Source organism: Thunnus maccoyii, chromosome 2 (assembly GCF_910596095.1).
Source record: "Thunnus maccoyii chromosome 2, fThuMac1.1, whole genome shotgun sequence".
NCBI lineage: Eukaryota > Metazoa > Chordata > Actinopteri > Scombriformes > Scombridae > Thunnus > Thunnus maccoyii.
This window is the reverse complement of record NC_056534.1, coordinates 10,336,671-10,360,288: the sequence shown is the minus strand read 5'-3', so window position 1 is coordinate 10,360,288 and position 23,618 is coordinate 10,336,671. Positions and strand designations below refer to the sequence as shown.

Below are 23,618 nucleotides of genomic sequence, written 5' to 3'. Positions count from 1 at the left end.
TGATTGATTTTTTCACCTGATAAATCCCTAATAAGACCTTTTCTCAGTGAGTTCTCTATGATATTATCAACATTCTCTGTGTAACAAATTTGATTCATCTGAGTGGCTGAAATGTTCAGTTTCCTTCTGAAAGCCAAGTATAATAATGGAAAAGCTTGACCAAAAATTTGTCATATAATTAAATAAATCAGAAAAAGTCACAACATCTTCTTAAACAAACGACTTTTATCTTCTATTTGATGGGTTGTGTAATTTTAAAAATGCTTTGCACAGTGTGTTTATAGAAAGGATGTGCCTGTGACTTTGAGACACATCTTACCTTTTGATTTTGTCTTTACTTGAAGATTGCACACAAGTTTCTCTCTTTTGAAAGACATAACAAGAAATTGACAGTTTTATTAAAGATAATTACCAACAACCTTTACAACACAATCTGCGATCCAAATGTAAAACAATATCGTAACCAGTATAGCCCTACCAACAAAAAAAACATCCAAGCTGTTGTTTACATAAAAAAGAAAGACACAAGATTTAGCTTCTTCTTTTTTTCAATTACATATTGTATATGAATATATGTCTAATTTATATGTTCAAATAATAAGTGATATATTGCAATTTTAACAGTATATAAAACAGAAAACTGAAAAGTGTAACAGTCATTTGGCTTACACAGCACTTAACTTTATATGGTCAAATGATTGATTGAACCCTAAACAGACGTAAAAGAGAAAACAGAATATTGTGATTCAATGGCAGGAAAATAAATGTATAATCCCTCAGTCCTTTATTACCTGTTAAATGTTAATCAAATATTACACTCAATTAAATTAAGGCCTTGGGATTTATGAATAGTGTGACTCCAAAATGCATTTCTCAAAGTGGAGATGGTTTGTAACGATCACACTTGTCTCCAGTCAAGTGAGGGTCACAGGTCAGTTTGTACTTGACATCGAGTCTGCCTAGTGATGATGAACAGGTGCGACTGTGTAGCCCCTGGGTTGGGGAGACCTCACATGATATCAGATGGTCGACACGATGCCAGTCTTGATCCAAGACCTCAAACTTCAAAGTTAAGCGTGTATCCACCTTTATAAAAGAATAAGAAAAATTAAAAATACAAGGTTGAGTTGAAGATCATCCTGAGAGTACTCAACTGATGTAGCATTGTACTCTTAAAGCACTGCCACACTCACAATGGACAGTTTTTCCCCCACTTTTATTTATTCATTAATTTAAAATGACTATTTACGGCAAAAAGATGGTTGTAACAATCACTTTCATGAGCCAATTATAAAACAGAATAATAAAATCATTAAATAAAATAACAAACCAGTAGTAACGTATTTATAATAACAATTATAAAAATATTACATCAAGAAAGTTCAAGGAAAAGAAAAAAATGAGGGGAAAGAAAAAAGAGAATAAATGAATTCTGTGAGCAGCAGGTCAGGGTAAAGGCCCACGACATCATGGGGGAAAGTACCCATGTCCTTCACCCTCAGTTCCAGATACTCCCTCATCGTTCATTCCTGAAGCTATCTGCCTGGTGAACAAGGAACTGAAGGACAGCTTGTGCTCTATCTGGAGCTTGGTGCATGAAATACTTAAATGCCTATCTGTCATGTGGACTATTTCCTCATTTATTTATTTTTATCTTTATATTATTATGATTTTCCTGTCTGTTTTTATTATGCCCAAAATCAAATTGCCTTTGTGGATTAATAAAGTTATATTGAATTGAATTGAATTGAATTAAATAAAAAATAAAGAGTGAGTGATGTCAGTGAGTAGAACACTATGCAAGTAAGATTGTGCCAAGATCACATCTCACATCGTATATGCGAAGAGAAGGAGCAAGCTATGACGGTAGGCTGTATCTTCTAATATTTGTTAGGTTGAAAGTTAACCCTTTTGACATAATCAAAAAAAGGGAGCCACTTTTTGGGGATTTAACCCTTCTCTCGATGGGAACTGGATCTTGCCGATTCGGAGGAGAAGATACACCTTTGTGCATCACAGAAAACTCATCTGCCAGTACCTTTCTCCCTCACAAGCTCTACACATGTCTGGGTGGCAGTCTTTTCACATTTTCTAAATTTTTGCCTATAGGCTTCAGGCACTAATTCATAAGCATGGAAGACAGTTGCTTTCAGAATATCATAATCTAAACTGTCCTCTATTGACATGAGACGTGCATACCTCCTGAGCTTTCCCCACAAACACAAATTGGAGTAGAAGACAGCCTTTGGCCAGTGTAGTGTGGCTGCTATGCATTCAAATGCATTGAAATATGACTCTACCTCATACTCTCTAAAAGGTGGGACTAGTACAATGTGCCTACTCACATCGAAGCTGTCACAAGCTGGGGGAGGGCGGCAAAGTGATTGAAGGACTGGCAGTTGCAGTGGCTCCCCGCTCCAGAGCCCTAACCCTTAAATGCATAGCTTCCACCTCCAACTCCCCATGTCTCAACTCCACCTCCTTTATGTGCAGAGTTAATGCTCCTCTGCAGCACTGCCAGCCAACACAGGGAGACTTTGGAGTGGGGTGGGAACACCAGCTAGCTCAGCCGGCTCAGCTCCACCTACAGAAGCTGGCTCATCAAACAAACCCCTTTCACTCAGCTTCTCATGCAGGGGCTCTTTTAACTCATTTTTCTTTGCATTTAAAGGCACTTGCACGTCAAAGAAATCTGCAATTAGCTTTCCTACATGTATCCAATTTGTCTTCAGTCAAAGCAGTGGTGACTGACTGAAACTCTCACCAAACTGATCCGATGCGCCAACGGACAAAAGAAAGAATGGACGAGCCCCAAAATCATGTTATGTCTCTAGTCTAGGGGAAACCTGGACACAACATGCTTAGAGACCCCGCTCTTCCCAATCCCAAGAATGGTCAGCCAAACAAACCATCAAAGTTCACAATGTAGCAGTTTATTTGCCAAAGTTGCGCAATTCCCAAAACAACAAACAAACATCGACTAACCCCAACCCTAAACTTCCCTGACAAAAAAATAGCTGTAACAAAAAGACAAAGCTCTAACCAAACTCCTAATTGAAATGGTTTTCAAAAAGAAAAGGGCTTCTCACTCCTACTGACTGTGACTGCTACCTTGGTTTTAAATATTTACAATTTACAATGATCTACACATCTGATGGTACACCCCCAAGTTTCTTGTCTTCAGTCCCAACTGATGCTGACTCAAGTGACATTATTTGAGGCAGTTTATCACACTGCGTATCTTTCTCTGGAGCCTTGAACGGCTTTATACAACTTTTTTCACATGATGCAGTAGTACTCCCCAAAAACTGCAAACAGAACTAATGAGAAGAATTTACTGACCATGCCAAGATCATAATGAGCATTCCACTCAGGATTGTTTGACATGAGCGTACCAGTCTTGCGGTAAATGGAATCATACTGCATCACAACATACCTGAGAATTAGAGAAAAGAAAAGAAAAAGAAGTAATTAATTAATTAATGTTTATATTTGATATATATCATGCTTGTAGTGTGAGCCTTTTCAGAACCCTCAGATTTCATTCCCCAGCCAGGGTGTGATTTGCCGGGGGCGATGGTGGGGATTTTCCCCCTGCTGGTCTACATTAGAGGTGGAGCCAAATAGGGTATTCGGAAAAGCACAAATAGAAGGTTTTTATGAATATTTATTTTGTACCAATATTTTAAAAATTGTTTTTTGGGAAGAAGAAAAAAAGTTAAATAACTGTGCGCAGGTCGGGACTCGTAGTGTAGCGAGGTCACATTGCTGTCTCCGTCTCTCTTTTCTACTTCACTCTGTCTCTGTGTCATGCTATAAATAGCTGCAGGTCTGTCTGTCTGATGGAGCTGAGCTTTGGTTGAGTGGTCAGTGCAGTTGTCAGGGGTCTGGGAGATCAGAGTTCAAGACCTGGAGTGTGAATCCTACTTTGCAAAACAGTTTATTGAAGAACACTTACTTTAGAACTTTAATATCTTGAAATTTATTCGAATACAAATGCAAATTATTTTGCTGCCTCGATAAATACAGACACAAATATAAATAAAATATAAATCCCTAGGCAATATATCCCTGCCTCTGTTGAGTTCTTTTTTATCCCTGGTGGGTACAAAATTTTAGTGATTTAAGGTGATTCACCCATAGACCACATAAAATATCTAAAATAAAAACAGGCTATTTAAAAAAAAATCTAAGCACTGCAACATGAGAGCAGTCATTAGTGCAAACAACATTAAAATCAGAAATGGACTTTCACTGTCAGTACTCGCACTTATTTGACAGTAGAGATGACACCGTGTCTAGGCTTCATGATGACGAAACAAATGGACCAGGTGTTGCTACCTTCCCTGCTCTGAGATTTGCAGAGATGTGGGTAAAAGAAGGGCCACACACCGTGGATGACCCCTCCATAGGAAAGCATAAAAAGACGACAGAAATCTATCATCAAAGTGGACTGTTATCTTAGTCTGACAAGTATGCATATACTGTAGTCCTTCTATTTTTATGATGACAGCATGTTGTGCGATTGCATATTGTTATTATTTTCTATCCAGTATTGAAATTTGCTGCACGCTGCACATAGAGCTGAATTAAACAGTGATTTGTAAGAATGACAGGCAGGTCTGGCCAAGTGGCGCTTTCCAAAGTACTGAAAGGAGCATTGGGGATTTAATTCTGGCATGTTAAATTAGCATTTAACCTTATGTTTTGTTGTATATGATTACATCTCCTATGTGTCTGCATGAACTTGACATCACATCCCTGAGAGTGAAAATATTGCGCTATTTTGATGAATTTGAAAAAATGGACTACAATATTCCTGCAAATGCAGTGGTCAAGTTCAAATTTTGTTATTGTTTTATTAAAGTTCATAATTATTTTATATAATATAATATATAATGTATAGGCCAACTGTGGTTCTGATTTATTTCATGAATAAAAACACTTCAAAAACATCCCCCACTCTGATTGTTTCACAAATTGCACCCTGATCCCTGTCGGAAATTGATCCTCTGCCTTTGACCCATCCTATACACACACACCAGGAGCTGTGGGCAGCCGCAGTACAACGCTTGCAAGTAAGTCCCACATATTTCTTTTTCATTTTGCCTCCACCATTTTGGTTTGTATGTTTTTTGCCCAAATTTTTGTCAAAAATAGTGTTTATGCAATGTCATGCTGGCCAGTTCATTCTGCTTCATTTCATTTTATGTTCTTCTGATGGTTTGAGATGATTTGCAGATGTGGGTCATAGCAGCAGTCACTATGTGAGAATTTTGTCCTAAATTTTGGACACTTTTTTGCAGGCTGTCTTTGGTCACCAAAGCTTCAAATTGGCTGGTTTGTCTCACAGTGTGATTTAGGACCATTGTTTTGGATTGATGACCACAGATTTGACCAAATTTCTCTCACGCTTGTCAAATTTCATCTCAGACAAAACTGCACAGTGTTAATGGGCCTTTACTCTACGTACCCTTCGGTTTCGCTGAAAATATCTCCATGCAGATCCCAGGCTCGGATGATGGTCACCTCCAGTTTTCCTCTCTGGGCCCATAGAGGACAGCAGTTGGGAGCCTGGTTGGGAGTGTTCACCCCACAATCTGGTTCACTGTGTGAGTTAATCTCAGTGTTGTCTTCTATGTACTGCTCAATGGCAGTCTTCATCTGAGCCTTCTTTGGCTCATTTAGCATCAGCTCATACATTGGTCTGAGGGAGTACCCAACAATATCTGGGCGGTCCTTGAGATGTTTCATCCAATTTAGGTAGCCCAGAGAGTCATTACGAATGAGGAAAAACACCCCTGACCATTGAGTACCTCCTAACACCTCTGTGTAATCTTGGTGAAGTTCATAGCTCGAGGTATTGAAGTCCTGGTTCTGTAGGACCTTGGAGCAAATCCTGCTGACAGCAGATGCACTTGTCTTCCCGAGGCCTACACTGAAACCCAGTGATAAGCAGGAGTGCACCTGGAGTACAGGAGGAGAATTAACATGTTATTTATGGCCAATGGTCGCCAGCGCTCCCATCTCCATCACCAAAATTCCAAATAGTAATAATAATAAGTTTATTTAACATAGCACCTTTCACAGAAATGGAATTCACAAAGTGCTTCTCAAGAATAAAAGTTAAAAATAAGACCATAAAACATATAAACAATAAAAACATAAGCCACAAGTTAAAGTTAACATACAATCAAAAACTCAAGCAACAGGGTACCCCAAAAGAAACACACAAAAGAACAATCACTAGTCATCTTAAGGTGAGAAAAAGGCCAGTTTGAAAAGATGGGTCTTCAGTTGCTTTTTAAAAGCTTCTACAGAGGCCAAAAACTGTATGTCCAAAGGAAGAGAGTTCCATAGTGTTGAAGCCACTACTTCAAAGGTACGATCACCTTTTGTTTTAAGACGAGAGTGAGGGACAGTCAGTAGGCCCTGGTCAGAAGACTTAAGTGACCTACTGGTGATATAGGGATGGAGAAGATCACAGATGTACTTAGGTGCCTGTCCACGCAGAGCTCTATATGTGAAAACAAGGACCTTAAAAATGAATCCTAAACATGATGGGAAGCCAACGTAAAGAACTTAAAATGGGTGTGATGTGAGTTGTCCTGCTGGACTTGGTTAACAGCCTTGCAGCAGCATTCCGAAATATTTGTAGACGGTTCAGAGATGACTTGCTGTGACAGGTGAAAAGGGAATTACAATGGTCCAGCCAGGATGATATGAAAGCGTGAATAATGATCTCTAGCTGCGGTTGTGATACGATAGACTTGAATTTTTTTTTTAATATTTCTTAGTTGGAAAAAAACATGTATGGGTCAATGATTTAATATGCTGACTGAAACACATAGCATGATCACATATAACACTGAGATTTCTTAAAATTAGACTGAACAGCTGAGGAAAGGGACCCAATACTCTCAGCAACCTTGGGAACTATACTGTCTGACGCTATGTTAAGAACCTCTATCTTGTCTGTATTAAGTTGTTAGACAGTCAGTCCTTCATGGCAGACAGACAGTTGAGCAACACAGACAGTTTGTCACAGTTATCAGGTTTAAAAGAGACATAGAGCTGAATATCATCAGTGTAACAGTGGTAGGAAATATCTCTAAATTTGCTAATCACATTACCTAAAGGAAGCATATGTAAAACAAATAAAATACAACCCAAGACAGAACCTTGAGGCATACCACAGGAAAGAGCAGCAGTTTCAGACATGATCCAAGATCCAAGTGACGCTCTATCTGAGAGGGAGGAGGAAAACCAGTCCAGTGCGCTCCCTGACACACCCACACACCGTTTAAGCCTTTCAATCATTATTCTATGATCCACAGAGTCAAAAGCTGCGCTAAGATCCAGCAGCACCAAAACGGAGCACTCAACCACATCAGAAGACATCATTATGAGACTCGAAGAAGAGCAGTTTCTTCTGATGGAAACCCGAGTGTCTTGTCTAAAATATTGTGTTTACTCAAGACAGCAGTGAGCTGTTGAGCAACAACTTTCTCTAAATTTTTTGAAATAAAAGGCAGCTTGGATATAGGCCTGTAGTTATTGGGAACGTATGGATCAAGGTTTGTTTATTTTTCAGTAGAGGCTGAACAACTGCATGTTTGAAGTAAGGTGGGACACAGCCAGATTGCATGGAGCTGTTTATGATAGAGACCAGGCAGGACCGATAGATTCAAGGGCATTTTTAAGCATGGACGTGGGGAAAATATTGACAGGACTGGAGGAGGATTTCATACTACCCACCAGATCAGTGAGGTCTTGCTGGGAAATGGTAGAAAAACAGTCCAGAATTGACAGCTGAATTGCATAAGTGGAGAGGGGAGTAAAAGAGGAGATAATGCTAGCCCTGACATCTCTAATCTTATCTACAAAGAATGATAGAAAATTACTGCAATCCTTATTTGACAAAACAAGCACATCAGGAAGTGCAGGAGTGACATTGTTGATTATAGTGTTAAACAGGACTTTGGGATTGTGATTACTGGTGGAAATAAGATAAAATAAATAAAATAAGAAGCCCTCGCATCTTTAATTGTGTTGTTTAACTCAGTTAAAAGGTCTTTGTTGTAAGGACGGTGAACATGGAGCTTAGTGACTTCCACAGTCACTCTGCCCTCTGACATTTACGCCAGAAACAACGAATGGTGTCATTTAACTAGGGAGATGAATTTACAGAGGGGACAAGACGCATTTTACAACAAGCCACTTTATCCAAACTGAGGAGCAATGTGTGTTAAAGGATTGCACTAGACAATCTGCATGAGAACACAACACTGCACTTGGGTCAAAACCTGCAGAAAACTTTTCAGCTGTGAGATGATTTAAGATCCGAGAGCACTTTAAACTTTTACTGGGCAGAGAGTCTAAGTTAAAAGACAGGCTGAACAAAACACAATTACGGTCAGTAGAAGGGAAAACCTCAGAACAAATGGAGTCAATAATTAAACTTTATGTAAAAACAAGGTCTAGAGTGTGCCCCCTAATGTGTGTGGGACCAGACACATAAAATTATAGGACTCAATGATGTTAACAGGACAAAGCTGCAAGAGACATCATCCACATGAATATTAAAATAACCACAACCATAATAACACTGTCCAACCTTATGATGGAGGATAAAAAATCACTGAGTTCAGACATAAAGTAATTGTTAAAACCAGGGGGTCAGTAAAGTAAAATACAATAAAATGGATTAGAACAACCACCTCTGGTTAACTGCAGTTCAAAAGAGGAGAAAACTCCTGTGCTCATCGGCTGACTCTGAAAACAGTTCTTGAAGACGTTTAACAGCATTTGACAGCACTATCCTGAGGGGCACAGACTCATTGATGACAACAGCCCAGGTCAAGGGGCGCAGGTACCGAGGGTCTGATCCGCCGCGCACAGTGGAACATTGACAGGATGCCCTATCCCTGTATAGGGAAAAGGTCTGGTGAGAGGGTTAATGACGGATGAGGTTGGTGGGGGGGAGCTACCAGGGTGAAAAGAGGACCCACCCATGTGCCAGCTCTGTTTAAATGGAGACCGTCTGAGGTGAGAGAGAGAGTTGACCATGCTTCCAGCAAAGGTTGAAGTTATCAACAAAGTGCATAGTGGTAGATGAGAGCCAGGTTTTGAGGCTGAGCAGCTGCGTGAAATGACCCATGCCGTGAGTGGGGGCTGGTTCGGACACGTAGACGTTGCTGTGGGACTGTTTGAGGATGTTAAGGAGATGGGTGAAGTCTTGGTATAACAGCTTGGACTGCTGCTTTTGATTGTCATTTGTGCTAACATAAACAAGGACCCTGTCAACCTCGGGATAGGAATTCAAGATGCCTGGGACTTTATAAGCAATGTCTTGTACAATACCGCGTGGGAAACAGAGAGTGTGCACTTTGTTGACTCTCACATTTCTGATTATCGAGTCACCAATGATGAGAGTTGATGGGGAGACAGCACCTGCTGATGGGGGCTGTGGGACAGCAGCTCCGCAGGTTACCAGACTGGTTACCAGCTTGGTATAGTGGATGTGGGATGATGCCTGGTGCTGAGACCTCTGTCACTGGATGGTAGCTGGTCTCTTCCAGGGCTTCCGGTCCAGCAGAGACACGGATGGAGATGGAGCTGCAGCTTTATCCCTGTTGCGAGGTGGATGTAGAGTGAAATTTGCTAGAGACCAATGCCGGGGTTTTGACCAAATGAGGGGATATCTTTTGGAAGAATGGTTTTCATGCCCCCAGTAGAGTGACACACATTTGAAGATATGGGGTTTGGCGTATCAGCATATACTATAATTATTTACATCATTGAATATGCTCAACTCAAAAATATATTCTTTCTTTCAAGACAGTGAACAACACAACACGTGTGATAGTGTGCATATAGAGTATGTGTACAAATATGCAGTTTGGTCACTGTGTACAGCTGTGGTGGCTGGTGACTAAAAAAATTGGGAGGACAGGAGGAAAACCAACATGGAATCTTACAACAAACCGCATCAAACTATATCATTGTCCCACTTGATGAAATCGGAGGGGTGGGGGGCAATTTTATATGCCAATAAAACAATTTGCTTTCAAAAACAAAAACCCCTGAATGGTGAAAAGGCTGCTTCTTTAAAGACATTTAGCGTATACATAATGTCTCTAAACAAAGAAGTGCTCATTTTAGCCATTGAGTGGTTCAAATGTGTCATTTAACCAACAAAGTGAAATTCAAATTTATAGTACTGTTCTATTGTGACAACAAATTTATGTTCTCATCAATAACAGACAAGATATCACATGATTTACACGTGTTTCCTATATATGTTTAAAGCTTATAATGTGATACAGGTTCAGATCAGTACTGAATACTAGAAAGATTGAACACTAAAAACATTCACAGATCTATACGTGTAGGTTCACATCAGAAAGTATTAATGCATGTATCAAATACATGACTTACACACTCTTATCTATATGTACGATATACAAAATATAATCTACAAAGCTGACATGTTAACACTAGGGGTGTTAAGATGAACACAAAACTCACGGTACGGATCGTATCACGGATTTGAGTCATGGATCAGATCATTATTAGGATCAGTGAAAAAAAAAGGGGGGAGACAAATAAAACTTTGTTTTCCATTTATTCTATGACACACTGACAGCCAGAAACAGCAAGGAACTTTTGCCCATGGTCTTAAATGAAAACAACATTTAAGATGTCCAATGTTTAAATAAAATAAAATAAAATATATAAAATATTCAACGCTCAGTTATTGCAATATGTGGCACGAAACCTTCCTCTTTTAAACAGTGAATGAAACAGCCTCTGTCCACATCATCAAAACTTGATGATAACAAACATTCACTGCTAACGTCAGTTAGCAGCTAGATGCTAATTAGCTGCTCAGCTGCAGCACATTAAACAGCAGGTAAACATAACTCAAATGTCACATCGGACCCGTTAGATGCTGGTTTGATCGTTGCTCTTCAAAATCCCTGTTAGCGACACGCTGTCTGTCCATGACTTGTACTTACAGCAGTTTGTTTACTTTGTCTTAAATGAGACATTAAATTTTGCAGTTAATCCGCAGTTCATATGCCTGCCGAACTGTGGGGGGCGATCAGTATGGATCACGGATCAACTACGATCTGTTACACCACTAGTTAACACTTGTTATTCTAGTTACTTTAAGCTTATTACTCAATATACAGCTCGGCTTAAAAACGAACTAAAGAAACTGTCAGAAGCAAGCAGCCAGACCTCCTTCACACTAATCATGCAACATCAACAGGTGACTGAACAACCACTCAATTAAAAACAAATGAATGAGTGAGTCCAGACAGCTCACTGTAACTTCAACAAGCAAACTAACCTTACCCACAACACATTATATGATCTCTGCTGCATTCTTGTTAAGGAGATAAAAAACACAAAAAAGCCACATAGAGACATTTAACCATCAGAGATGAAATTAGCGACCAAAGAGACAGAGAGAGAGTTGCTTTATCTGACTCACGTTATCTGACGTCTTCTTCTTTCATGGAGATGAAGTATTCATGTCATAACGTCTATTTGTAGCTGTTGGTCATCTTGTTTGTTAGTTAACAGAACCTTATGGCTGCTGGTTAACCAGTCTGATATCATTAGCAACAATGACAAACAAGCTAACTCTCCTGGTTGTTTCTCCGGTTGCTTCTCTCTCCAGCCTCCCCGGCCGCGTCCTGCAGCTGCTGCACAGCACAGACCAGATAATTTCTCCCACTAGCTTAACAACAGTCCTTAACAGTCCTTCCATGGATGTATAAAGAGTCCTTCAGGCTGTTACAACAAGCTAACTGTTGCGTTGGCTAATGCAAGGAGATATCCACTGCTGCTACTCTGCTTTACAGTGGAGAGAATTGAAGATGAATTCTGGAAACTATCATTGGACCAACTCAATGTCAATATTGCATTCTGGTTGTTGATTGGTAAGGGAGGACGTCCTCCCTTGGAGCGTCATTTTACGTGTCATGGCCAATCACAGATTAGCATGAAAAAAAATGAAATACATTGAGTCCAATGTAATCCCGCCCTGCGGAGGTCAGCAGGCGCCCGTCCTCCTCTGTCCCCCACTCCCCCCCCCCCAATTGCCCCCCCCCCCCCACCACCACCACCACCACCACCACCACCACCACTTCATACACTGCTCTTTCTCCTCCTGCCCTGCAGGTGTCGCGTTGAAGCATTTTAAACAGAATTTCAGCAATGGATTTTTTCCAAAGAAGAGAGAAAAAATACTTTATAAATACTGAGATTTGGTAATGGTTTATTGCAACCAAATTTTCTTTTTTATATTTTGATCTCCCTTTTGCCTCTCAAAAAATAGAGGAGGATCAACCTCCTCTGCCTCTATGGACCAGCCTCCACTGGTGTACAGACATATGTATTACTAACCTCGTTTGAGGAGAGCTCATTCAGTGTGGACAAACAGGTACGTGAAGCTGCAATTCGCATGAGTCGCCCCCCAAGATAAACCTGAAATGAAGTACAGTGTTGTTGAGACAAAAAATGAATTATGGTGTTATTTATTTGTGAAATAAGGAAATAAATATGATGTGTGTGTATTTATGTAACCTTGTGGATGTAGTGTGTGCCGTAGGTATCTATGAGTTTATTGTACTGAGATTTGGTTTTGGAGTTGTAGAAATTTGGCAGACTCTTCAAATCTTCACTGAACTTGGGACTGAGGGGCGGTGTGCTTGACACACGGTAACTAGACTCAAAGACAACACACTAGTAAATTATCTGTGTATACAAACATAACTGAAAAATCAAGTGGTGATGCAATGGTCTTCACACCTTACCTGTAATAGCTACAGGTGACCCTGTGTAAGCTGAAGGTGTAGCGATCGTGTTTGGTCTTTTCTGTAGCAAAGTTATATGCAGACAAACGTGTTCTCTCAACATCCAGGTAGGTCTGGGGGATAAAATGATAGTGATATGTACCGGTGATACACACTTCATCAATAGCAGTAAAATAGTTTGATAGAATGTTTGATAGTTTCACTTAAATGCATTAAATGCAAACCGTCATGAAGGCACATAACAAATACACAAAGTTCAGTTGCATGAACAAACCCCAAGCATACTGTGTTACTGTTAACTTAAAGGTACAGTGTGTAGAATTTTGTGACATCTAGTGGACCGGACTTGGAAGAATGGAATATAATATTCACAAGTATGTTTTAATTTGTGTATAATCACCTGAAAATAAGAATCATTGTGTTGTTATTACCTTAGAGTGAGTGCTTTATTTCTACATGGGGAGTGGGTCCACTTCTACAGAGCCTGCCATGCTGCACTGTTTCTACAGTAGCCCACAACAGAAAAACCAAACAATGGCTATAGAAAGGACCTTTTGTGCCTTACAAGCGTGGAAGGGGTGGGGGTTGGGGGAGGGGTATTGAGTTAGATGCAATCTTATTCTCACCGCTAGATGCCACTAAATCCTACACACTTGTCCTTTAACAGTAACTTAACTTGTTTCTGCTTTAGCTTCATGCTAACAGCTGTAAGGCTTTTAGAATTAGCTCAGCTGGCTAACTGAGCATTGTCTTTGCTGTGCCAGACTCAGAGCGTGCTCCTTCCCTGGTTCATAAACAGTCTAACATAGCCCTTGATAATGGAGCGAGCATGCCTTAACAGCTGTCTTTGTTCAGTTGCACCACTGACATTTGACACAACAACAGACTCAGCGTGGGGTGAGATTTGAGTGCAGACAATGAGGAAATTATTGATAAAAAAGGACAGGTAAGCTCACCAGTATGGCAGTTTTTTGGTTTTACCTGTTGCCTTGATAAGTAAAGTTGTTAAATTCAAAATAAAGTAGTTAAATTCAACCTTTTTTTCTACTGGTCTTAATTAAAGGTTATTAGATAGGTCATTAAAAATAATCAATAATCGACTGAAATGAAACATTTTATTGTGATAAAAGCTCTCTGCTATATCACCCAGTCCTACTTCCAGGTTTGCCAACACAAACTTATTTAAATCTACGCCAAACTGATGAAAACAAGAGGCTCATTAGATGTTTGATGGTCAACCATAATCACCACAATATATTAAATGTAAGCTTTCATTTATAAAACCATTTTTTTGCAATTTGCAATATGTAATATTTTTAGATTAATATACTGTTACCGTTACTAGCTGTTTTGACAGAAACTGTCTAAGGTTTTTATTTACTGCAATATGGCTGTTTCTTCAGACCAGGTTTAGGAAAAACACTACAGTGGTCAAAAAAAGGAAAAGAATCACCTCATGTTTTGATTGATTGACAACAACAACTGTGAATATTTCCTACCTTCTCGGCATCACCCTCGTGGGCGGTGTAGGCGTTAATCAGTGAGCTGTGGACACAATTTACAGGAGAGAATCATCATTAAAACTCCTTCCTAACAAAGGTTTATTTTTTAAATTTTATTTATGTTAAAATTTGTATTTACAAATGAAAATAAAATAAAAATGGAATTGTTGATACTGTGATAAATGTGGGCAACTTAGGACAAAGACAAACCATGACTGCATGAGTCTGTATAGTGAAATCTCAAACCCGCAAATACTTATTAAAGGGGAATACACCCATTTTTAGATTTTTGGACTTGTGATGCAAAATGAGAGGCTCATCTGTAGACAGTGAAATGGAAAGCTGAATTCGTGGACCTACAAATCACAAAAGCTTTTAGCTTGAGGAAAGACTGTTACAAATTCACAAGTATTTACTGACCTGCCTTGGGGTATGGTGGCCATGAGGTGCAAAACTCAACAGCATTACACAAAACATAACACCATTTTTTAAAAATGGGAACCACAACCCCGGTCTGCCAGTCCACACGCACTGTACCTGACATGCCAGCCAGGACAGCCCTACGATGTCCAGAGCCTTCAGCATCTCAGGGCAAATCTCATCCACACCCTGCGCCTTGCCACTGAGGAGCTTTTTGACTACAAGAAAAAGAGGGGACTGGAAAGCACTGATTAATTAATTGTGCAAACAGACTAACATTTCTACACTAATGTGTCTTCATCAGAGTCAGGGTTGACAAAGACATGAGGCAAACAACATATGTAATCAACCTAAACCAGGTGTTCAGTCGTAATTAGATAATAGGTTGAACAGGGTTTCAAATCTATTGGATGATGAATCCAAGTGTGGGAGTTGCCATAGTCAGTGGAGCCCTTTGGCATAAATGAAGAACTGAATTGGTCATGTTTCCTCTGACTTGTCATACTTGATTGATGTTTGTATTTGTACTTTAGGTACTTTTATTTCTGTTTCTTTTTGTTTCTGATATGGTGTTGACCCTTTGGCATTGATGAAGAGCTAAGAACGTCATGTTTCCTCTAGTTTGTCACATTTGATGGATATATTTGTACTTGGATTTGCTGTATTTTATTAATTATGAGTGGTTTGTGCTCTTTTGTCCCTGGCATGGTGTTGGGGACTTGGACACTGACTATGGCAACTCCCACCCTTGGATTCATCGCTCATTTGATTTGAAACCCTGTTCAACCTATTATCTAATTACGACTGCACACCTAGATTAGGTTGATTACATATGTTGTTTGCCTCATGTCTTTTTCCACTCTGTCTCTGATGAAGACACAGTAGTATCGAAACGTTAGTCTGTTTGCACAATTAAAAGCTGCAAATTTATCAGTGTGCTGCAGTCCCTTTCTATTTCTTGAAGTCTGCTGTCCTAAAACTGAGAAGGACCTGATTCAGTTGCTTTTTGTTTGAAGATGCGTGGAGAACCCTGTTCCAACAAGCTTTCTGACTACCTCAGAGATCTCTACCAGGATATGAGACCTTTGCAGCATCAGCAGTAATATGGGCGTTGTACTAGACTGTTGTGGTGAAGAAGGAGCTGAGCCATAAGGCAAAGCTCTTAATTTACCTGTCGGTCTACGTTTCAACTGTCACCTATGATCAAAGGCTTTGGGTAGTGACTGAAAGAATGACATTGCGGATACAAGAGGCCAAAATGGATTCCTTCTTGAAGGTGTCTGGGATCAGCCTTAAAGATAGGGTGAGGAGCTCGGAAATCTGTGGGGAGCTTGGAGTAGAGCTGCTGCTCCTTTGCAAGCCAGCTGAGGTGGTTTGGGCACCTGGTTAGAATGCCTCTTGGATGCCTCTCTCTGGAGGTGTTACGGGCATGTTCAACTGGCAGGAGACCCCGGGGAAAACCCAGAATGTGCTGAAGGGATTACATATCTCTTCTGGCCTGGGAACACCTTGGGATCGCCCAGGATGGAAGGGCTGGAGGGCGTTGCTGGGGCAAAGGATGACTGGGTTTCCTTACTCAATCTGATGCCACTGTGACTGTGGTGGCCGCACCACATGTGAGCACTAAGCGAAGCCCAAGAGAAGTGCGTTACTCTACAGTAGAGAAAGAATGCCTGGCAGTTAAGTGGGCTCTGGATTCCCTCAAGCACTACCTCCTTGGGAGAGAGTTTGTCCTGGAGACGGACCACAAGGAGCTGAAGTGGCTGCAGAGGATGAAGGATACCAACAGCAGAATAACACCCTGGTACCTGGCTATGCAGCCCTATCAGTTTGAGGTCCATCACATCCCAGGCAAGATGAATGCTAGTGCTGACTACCTTCCCGCTGCCTCAGTGAGAATCCAGAGGAGGGGGAGTGTGTGGTGGCTGCACCACATGTGAGCACTAAGTGTTAGTAGTTTTCTTTTTAACACTTAACATACAAACATTTCAAATAATCACAGTACACATAATCTTTTGTTTTCATACAGCGCACACTTTATTATTGACAGTTTGCTAATTTGAGTGCACGCATTTTGATTCTGTCTTTAATATTTCTTGCTTGTGTTAAATCATGCTTTATCTTTGTCTTTTTTTCATGGATCTGGCGAGTCCTCCCTCTGGCCAAAAGAGTCGGCACCGGTAAAGATGGCCTCTTATACCGTGGCAGGCAGGAAGTAGAAGAGGTCAACCGGGCATGCCAGAGGGGAGTCTGCCTTTTGGGATCCAGTTAACTTTAATTACTTTAGGACTTTAAGTTTATTTTTCTTTCTTTGGATAGTTAGTTTGGTTGTAAATAATTTCTTGATTTAAATCTTTGTTGAGATTAAAGTTAATTTGTAATGTAGAGTTAATTGTTTGTTTCTGCCCCCCTTGTGTGTCTGTGTAGGCTAGCCTGTATGTATATAAACCCCCCTTATGTGTCATTTGTCAGGTCTGTTATGTTGAGTTCAGTTTAGGTTGCTGTTTGTTTAGTTGACCTTAATTTGAATTAACAGGCCCTAGTTACTTTCTTCTGGTTTTCCTATTTTTGTATTTTGAAAAAAAAATTGTTAAGTTGAAATTAAGTTGTAAATAAATTACTATTTTTTGCTTTATTCACTTACTGCTTGGTTCCTGACAGTGACGCGGTGTCAGCATAAAATTGATGGATGGATGGAAATGTTGTGTTTTATAAAATGTTGTTGTGTTTTGCACCACAGGACCACCATATTGAGGCAATGAAATGACATAATTAAAAATATGAAAATGGATGATATAACCCTTTCAGTGATTAGGATGCCATGTAAAACAATACCTGACAGAGGTGTGTGTACTGCTGTGGACAGCATCATTGCAGCGGCTGTATGCACGCCAGTCCACTGTAGAGACTGGCAGCTGAAAATTAAGGTGAAAACAGCATGGTTAGCATCTGCACATGAAGTATGTGCAACTCTTTAAGTTGCTATAGAACTCTGTGTTTGTGCCTTTCTGATTTAAATTACTTTCTGCAGCTTGTTGTCTTGAATATGGTTGGAGCAGAGAGTACAGGTACCATTTGGAGTGAGGTAGGTTCTCACGTCAACCATGTAGGCTCCTTTTCGCCGCAGGGTGACCACATTAAAGCCCTCTCCCACCAGGTTGTGGCCTGGCACAAAGGGAGCAGACTCACACTGGCTGTAGTTCCCAGTTCGACAGGAGAGAACAGGGGAGGGGTACGAGAGAAAGAGGAGGAAACTCAGGTAGAGAGGGGGTGAGGATGAAATGGAGAGCATGGCTGGAGGCAAAGAGACACTGACATGTTTCAGAGAAAGACAGAGACAGTGGAAAAGGAAGTCAGTGAGTGTCATTTCAGCTACACATGATTACAGTGGAAACCGCTTATAGTGATCACGTCTGTCCAGGTCAAATTGATCACTATAAGCGGATAATTATTATAACTGATTTTTTTCTTTTTCTTTATTTATCATGCAGATAACCATCTAATTGACATTTTTATATTTATTTCATAAATATAAAGTAATGAAACGGGCAGCTTTGCTATTTACTGAATTTTATTGTTTAACTGTTTCCAAATACAGTACAGCTGTTTAAACTGGTTGTGTCTCTGCTGCATCTTGTTGGCTCGTTTTTTGGTAGTTTGTCATAAGCTTCAGAGAGACTAGCCTATGTTTTTCACTTAGAGACAATGACTTTCTTTTTCCCGTCATGATTTCAATGTACACGCCGCTTCACGACTCATTTTAAAAGCCATGGGAGAGAGAGACAGAGACAGAGAGAGAGAGAGAGAGAGAGAGAGAGAGAGAGAGAGAGAGAGAGAGAGAGAGAAGCAGTGGTCGAGCGAGCTAGAGACTGGATGAGGAGAGTGAGTGGTGATAGCAAGAAAGCTGGTTAATGAGAGGAATAAATTTCACGGTGGTTACAAATAAAAAGGCGGTGGAGGTGCACCGCAACGACAGAAAGAATAACTAAAAGTTATAATTTAATCACTGGCTTATCAGATCATAACCTAACCCTATGCACGAGAAAACTGACTAAAAATAGATTTAGGACCACGGCAACTAAAACAATGATCCTTCAATGCCCCCGGAGCTAAGCAAAAAGAATTTGTCAGTGAAATTAACAGCTTTAACTGGGATGATGTACTGTCCTCTGTGCTCTGTGATCTGTGGCTGTGATACTTTTACTCACAGAATCAACTCTGTGAGGGAAAGATTTAATGTGAGGATACAGATAAAATCTAAAAATAAAAACAATTTACCGTGGTTTAATGAAAATTCTAATGAAATCTAGAGATGCTGCACTAAGGAAGGCAATTAAAACTAGAAGAGACGCTGACATGCTGATTTACAAAAGTTTAAGGAACAAAGTTATCCAAGAGCTAAGAGAAGCTAAATCTTGTTTTTATCTCAATATTTTGAATGAGGCAAAAGGCAACAGTAAATTGATCTGGAAAAACATTGATAATCTCATAAAGAGGCAGCCAAAATTTTTTAGGAGATTTTAAACTCAAAGTACAGGGAAAGTTAATTGAAGATCATCTTACTGATGCTTCTGTCATTAATATTTCTTTTCTTGATTCTGTATATGAATTAAGAAAAAAATGTATGAAAAGGAAACTGGATATTGTTCCCGTAGATGCTACTGGCCAGATTTTGAGCTGGTAGAGACTAATGAGTTACAAGTAAACAAAATCATCAACTCCTTCAAAAGCTCCAAAAGTAGTGATGCTTTCCAATTTGACACCATGTTTGTTAAATCACACAAAGATATTTTAACTCCCCCCATTGCTCATTTAATTAACATGTCTTTTAAATACAGCTCCTTTCCTGATGACTGGAAATGTGCTATTGTCACGCCTATTTTTAAATCTGAAGACTGCCTTGAAGCCGGTAACTACAGACCAGTAAGTATACTGCCACTACTTTCAAAGGTTGCTGAGAAAGTTGTCATTGACTAACTGACAACATTTCTTAACACATAAAATTTTGGTCTACATTGTATGCAATTTGGCTTTAGAGCAAATCATTCCACCGAAACTGCTACCTTGCCTTTAATAGAGCAAATTAAATCAAGACTTAATTAAGGAGGAGTAGTTGGTGCTGTATTTTTAGATCTGCATAAAGCATTTGACAAAGTCAGTCATGATGCTTTAATATCGAAACTCTCTAAATTTAACTTCTCATCTAGAGCACTGGCATGGATGTCTTCATATTTATCTAATAGGATATGATGTGTTAAAGTTTGTGACGCACTGTCCAGTAACATGAAGTGCACAATGGGTGTTCCACAAGGGTCAATGTTAGGTCCCCTATTATTTAGCTTGTATATTAATGATCTCCTTCAACAGTGTCATGATGTAGAACTGCAAATGTATGCAGATGACACCGTTGTGTACACACATGAAAAAACATCTGAGTTAGCAGCTGCTAAGCTAACAATTGCGCTGGAAAGCATCACACATTGGCTTGATCAATCATGTCTGAGTCTAAATGTAAACAAGACAAAGGGTATGTTTTTCTCTAAAACCATGGTACAACCTCCTAATGCTGATATTCTCATCAAAGGTGAAAAGATTTACATAGTCACTGATTTTAAATATCTTGGTGTGACACTGGATCCAAATTTGAAATTTAAGAAAGATATTAAGAAACAGTTAAAACCATAAAGTACAACTTACCAACTCAACTCTAAAAACTCTGGACAAAAAGCCAATGCATTTCCATCACTGTAGGGTACTGGAGAAATACAGTTTACTGAGCTTTTAGAATTTTAGATTATTTTCAAATTTGTTTATAATATTTTAAATGGTTTGGTCCCTCCTCCATTATGTGACTTTGTGTACACTTGCTCAGTAAGTTCTATTAGATCTTCCAGAATAAACCAAATTAAAAAGTCTGCCAAAAACTACTCAGCTCTGTAACTACTGACTCTACATTTTATCTTATGGTCTTCTCATTAACACAAATAATCTTGCTTGTTTTAATTGTGACACACACACAGTAACATCACGACTGAACTACTGTCCACCCTGCACAAACATCAGCCACGCTGATTGCATATAATACTGCATCAAAAAAACCCTCATGATTGCAGCTTAATTCTTTAATTTTATGACTGTTGCAACACCAAATACAAATGTAAACCCATTGTGAAGCATACAAAGCTTCTTAGAAACAGAAAGAGATGACAGAAAGATCTCAATAAGAGTGAAACTAAAAGTGTAAAGGCAACAACTGTTGTTGACATCAAAACAAACACCACACTTCCAGTTCAACACTTAGGAGCAAAAGGGATACTAAACAGAAGGTGATGTCTCACTTTGCTCTAAATCCAGACACCACAAATGACAGAAAAAACATACAAACAAGGCAGGAGGTTTTTTTTTCCTCCTGTGAATTTTATTTTATTTTTTCACCTTATGGGCCCTGTTACGTCGTTAGGCCCGGCCCGTGCATTGAAATGGAGTTGATGCTGATTTCTCCAGGGAAGGCCAAATACCTGGATGGGTGGGCCTGGACCCCAAGGGCCCACCCATTACGCCGGGAATAGTTTTGACAATGCTGTGGTTAAGGTCTGGTTAGGTTTAGGCACAAAAACCACTTGGTTAGGGTTAGGAATATCATGGTTTGGGTTAAAATACCTGGCTTTGTTGCCAAAAAAAAGGGCTGCAATTTTCCCGACATCTCTCCAAAAATACCCAGTTTTGTCGGATGAAACATGAAGTGATCGGTGGTGTCGAACTGTGGCCTCTGCTGCTTTGATGCTTAACACCTTAACACCAACTTCCCAACCCCCCTCCTGCTAATATGAAAGTCAGCTCATATAGATGTCATGTGAACTACGTCACTTTCCCTGTGATACGTATTATAGAAATGTTGACTTGCTATGTATTAAACGTATTGAAATGTAGAGATTTAGTGTGTCCATGGTTTGCAGAAACATACAATGCCAACATTTTATTCTAGCGACTGGGCTGCTGTGTCAGTGTCACGTTTTGCCTCGTCTAGGTGTGAAAAGTAAAAGTGTGTATGTTAGGAGCATTTTCTAATATGGCGCCTCTATTGGCAGTAATCTGAAGGACAACATAATTTGTCGGTGCTTTCCGAACCTGTTTCAAATCACTGTTAAAAAATAATTATGTTATATGGTGTGACAACGCTGTGGTTAAGGTCTGGTTAGGTTTAGGCACAAAAAACACATATGTAGGTTTAGGGAAAGATCATGGTTTGGGCTAAAATGATCAGTTGAAATGTGGTGTGGGTTAAAGTTACTACGTCCTTAAAGTTAGGCAACCTTTGTCATCATGGCAACAGTAAACACCATGACAATCATAGTTATGTTTTTTTTTTAAAATTGTGACACGTGACGCTTGGAGGCAGGAAGCTAACAGCTGTCTCCTGCAGCTAAATCCACTTTTTGCTATCTATCTAGCCATCCACCCAACCCGCCTCCTCCTAATGTGGACATTTTTATACCTTATATAGACATTACTGCGTCACTTCTCTGGGTCATATTTACTACGTCCGCTAGATGGAGTTGTTGGCATTGAGTGTTCACACATGTAGCTGTCACGCCTAGGTGAGGCAAAACATGACACTGACAAGGTGGACCGACGGGTGTATTACACACTTTGGTATAATGCTGTACTGCTAAGTTACGCTATTGATCGGGCGGCCTAGTGTTGGAGTTTCCCCATTGGCTGTTGCTCTTTCAAAGTGAATTGGCGTGAACAGTTTCTATTATGTCCTCAGGCATCGTTAACATAGCGGTGCCGTGCTGTGTGTAGCCCATAGACTGTTTAAAAATAAGGTGTAGCTGCGGCGTCTCTGGTTTAACAGCACCATGCTGGGCAGGTGACAGATATGTTTACAGTGTTTGTGTACTCTGAAAGATGTCACGGCGCGGATATAATGTCAAACAGCTGACGGACTGTTAGCCTAGTATGCTAATCCTACATAAACATATAGATAAGACCATATGTTTACAGCCATCCGCAGATAGAAAGAGATGAAAGCAGGGGGAGTTAACAGATAATTAGAATAGTTATAATTAAAATTAAAATAAGTTAAAACATTCCAAGATATGACTATAAAGTATTGTTTTTGCAACTGCATTTTTTTGTTGACATAAACGTCGCTTAACCATGTCATGTGATATGCTACTTTAGTACACTTTAACAATAAATATAACTGGGACCACTACAGAAAATTGCAGATGAACATTCAATATCCAGGAATTCACATTATAGACGCTACCACTGACTATCCCTGTTAAAAATTTGTGTATGGTCAATTTCGCAAATTGACCATACACGGTCCAGCCACCTACTAGGTTTATCTAGTCTTGTTTGAAAACTGAGAAATACAAAGATATAAATTTGCTATCTGAAATTCACATATGACACTTTAAAATCACAGCAAGTCTCTTACCCCAGATCTCAGCGTGTGCCCCAAACAAGAGGTGAATGAAAAACAGGCATTAATTTTGGCTTTTTCTTACCAAAGCACATCCCACTGACACATCTGCTCCTCCTTATGCCCCTATTATCTACCAATCCACTAGATCAACTGGATCCTTAAGTCCCACCTACTACATTTGGTAACTGTAAGTGCAATCCAATTCCCTTGTTTGATCGTTCCTTGCTCCTCTATCCTCAATTGACCCTGAAATCAACACATCCCCTTACTGGAAAACAGTTATTGACTGGATGCTGCAGCTGATCAGACTGATCTTATACATCACAACATTACTGCAGAGTGGAAACAGATGACAGATTCAACTCAAGTGTATAACTCCAAAGATATTAACATACATAACATATTATTTGTTTTCTGATTCACTGTCTA

At 39.7% G+C, this 23,618-nt stretch overlaps 1 protein-coding gene across 1 annotated transcript; it reads right to left on the bottom strand.

The window, feature by feature from the left end:
• Nucleotides 1-376: 376 nt before the first annotated feature.
• On the bottom strand, nt 377-18,048 carry LOC121904899 (perforin-1-like). The gene is made up of 9 exons (XM_042422691.1): nt 17,775-18,048; nt 17,588-17,667; nt 14,330-14,375; nt 12,831-12,943; nt 12,601-12,739; nt 12,421-12,501; nt 5,474-5,967; nt 3,343-3,436; nt 377-1,086 (listed from the first exon to the last, which is right to left on the bottom strand). The coding sequence occupies exons 1-9, from the start codon at nt 18,042-18,044 to the stop codon at nt 874-876; spliced, it is 1,530 nt and encodes a 509-aa protein (XP_042278625.1). The 5' UTR covers nt 18,045-18,048; the 3' UTR covers nt 377-873.
• Between the last annotated feature and the right edge of the window lie 5,570 nt (nt 18,049-23,618).

Coding starts and splice junctions, on each gene's coding strand:
- LOC121904899 (XM_042422691.1), bottom strand. CDS start 18,044: ATGCTCTCCATTTCATCCTCACCCCCTCTCTACCTGAGTTTCCTCCTC. Junction 12,944..14,329: donor ACGAGGGTGATGCCGAGAAG/GTAGGAAATATT, acceptor TTTATCCCCCAG/ACCTACCTGGATGTTGAGAG. Junction 3,437..5,473: donor ATTTTCAGCGAAACCGAAGG/GTACGTAGAGTA, acceptor TCTAATTCTCAG/GTATGTTGTGATGCAGTATG.